The 1692-nt window shown below is 27.2% G+C and overlaps 2 protein-coding genes across 2 annotated transcripts, besides 1 other annotated feature; both read right to left on the bottom strand.

Moving 5' to 3' along the window:
• On the bottom strand, nucleotides 1-687 carry EDI_030780 (uncharacterized protein; the record flags this gene model as incomplete). Its single annotated transcript, XM_001736000.1, has 1 exon — nucleotides 1-687. A coding segment is annotated over one exon (687 nt), but the record flags the coding sequence as incomplete, so codon positions are not given.
• Nucleotides 688-831: 144 nt separating this feature from the next.
• On the bottom strand, nucleotides 832-1332 carry EDI_030770 (60S ribosomal protein L21; the record flags this gene model as incomplete). The annotated part of the gene is made up of 1 exon (XM_001735999.1): nucleotides 832-1332. One exon carries the CDS (start codon nucleotides 1330-1332, stop codon nucleotides 832-834), a length of 501 nt encoding a protein of 166 aa, XP_001736051.1.
• Nucleotides 1333-1403: 71 nt separating this feature from the next.
• Nucleotides 1404-1520: a sequence feature (AT_rich).
• The last annotated feature ends 172 nt before the right edge of the window (nucleotides 1521-1692 follow it).

Below are 1692 nucleotides of genomic sequence, written 5' to 3'. Positions count from 1 at the left end.
TAATCTTTTATGTTGTTTATCCATAGAATTAACTTTCTTAAAATATGCAATCTTTGTTAATGGAATACTAACATTAAATATTACACATTTAACTACAAATACTATCTTGTAATTAGTTAATGTTAATTGTCCATTCATTGGTCCTTTAAAATTAATAACATCATTCCTATTCATTAAACTAACATTATACCCTATTTTAATTTGTTCTTCTGGACATCCTTTAACTAATTGAATCATTGATGCTCTTGGTGTAAATTTTTGTCTTGGAGAAATAATAGGACTAGTTGGTGATTTACAATCTACTACTTCAATATTTAATTTTTTTTCTTGTTTTGGTTGGGGTGATTTAGAATTAGATAATTCCTTAATTGAAATTAGAGAAGTTTGTCCTTTTTGTCCAAATGAACAACTTTTACTTGGTGTTTGTGTTGGAGTTTTTGTGTTTATTTTTTCCTTATTATTTTCTTCTTGTTTTATATTTTCATGAATAGATTCCTTTTCATTACATACATTTCCTTCTTTTTCATCTTTTTCTTGTTTGTCATTAATCATTTTATCTTTTAGTTGTGAGTTATCACTTGAAAAAGACTCATTTTCTGATATAATTGAAACCTCATCACTCGAAGAATCTTTTGTATTAAAGTCTTTACCATCACATGAAGTATGAATTGTATCACTACTTTCCATGAAAAATGTTTTTGATAGATTCAATGAAGGAAAAAAAAAAGGAATATAACATCAAATGAAAAAAAATTAGTCTTTCAAATTCATAAAAACATTAGAAAATGAAAATACAAATAAACAAATTCCATTCACAAAACACCATGTCATTTAATAAAGTTCTTCAAATTTAAGTGGAGCAACAGTGGTAAATTTGATATCAGTACCTTTAATAAGTTCGGCTGGTCTTGGTTGTTTTGGAAGTCTTTTAGCTGGTAATGGAAGAAGTTCTTTTCCTTCTTTCTTTAATTGAATGTTTTGCTTTCTAATAGCAGCAACAGCAGCCTTTCTTTCAAGGAAATCTTTTTGGCATCCAGATGGTCTAATGTGTTCTGGGCTGATGTGAAGTCTTTTAACTACAATTCTGTTATTAACCTTCTTATTTACCATGACTCCAATAGCGTGTGGGTTAACATTCCAAACACGTCCAGTCTTTCCGTGGAAAGCTTTGTATGGAAGGCCGTGTTGAATAGATGAATTACAGAGGATGGTTACATAATCACCAACTTTATATGTGTGAAGAATGGTTGAGGTGTTTGAGATTCCATGTCCTCTGAATGGTCTCTTAAACAACTTTCTGGTTCTTCTGTTTCTTCCGTTAGACAAAGGCATGGTCTGTTATTTTAGGGTTCAAAATCTTAGTTGAGTTCCTTCTAATATTTTTCTAATTCTCTTTTAATACCTTTATTATTTTTCTTTTTTATAATTTATAGTTATATAAAACGAAATTTAATTTTTATATTAACAATGAAATACTAAAATAATTCAAATTTCATAAAATTAATATTTTAGATTTAATACTAAAGTCTATTTTATAGTTGATAGATGTGTTAGTGAAAATACATGCCAGGTTATCTACCTTTGTGTTTTTGTTTATTTGTACATCTTTTTATTTTTGTTAATTTAAATTAAGAGTAAAAGATATGTTAAATACATAGAATAATAAATTTATTGTAGAATATTTTGTAGAAT

Source organism: Entamoeba dispar, genomic scaffold, assembly GCF_000209125.1.
Source record: "Entamoeba dispar SAW760 scf_1105229459659 genomic scaffold, whole genome shotgun sequence".
Classification (NCBI taxonomy): Eukaryota; Evosea; order Mastigamoebida; family Endamoebidae; genus Entamoeba; species Entamoeba dispar.
The sequence above is the reverse complement of the archived record's forward strand: the minus strand, read 5'-3'. Positions and strand labels throughout refer to the sequence as shown.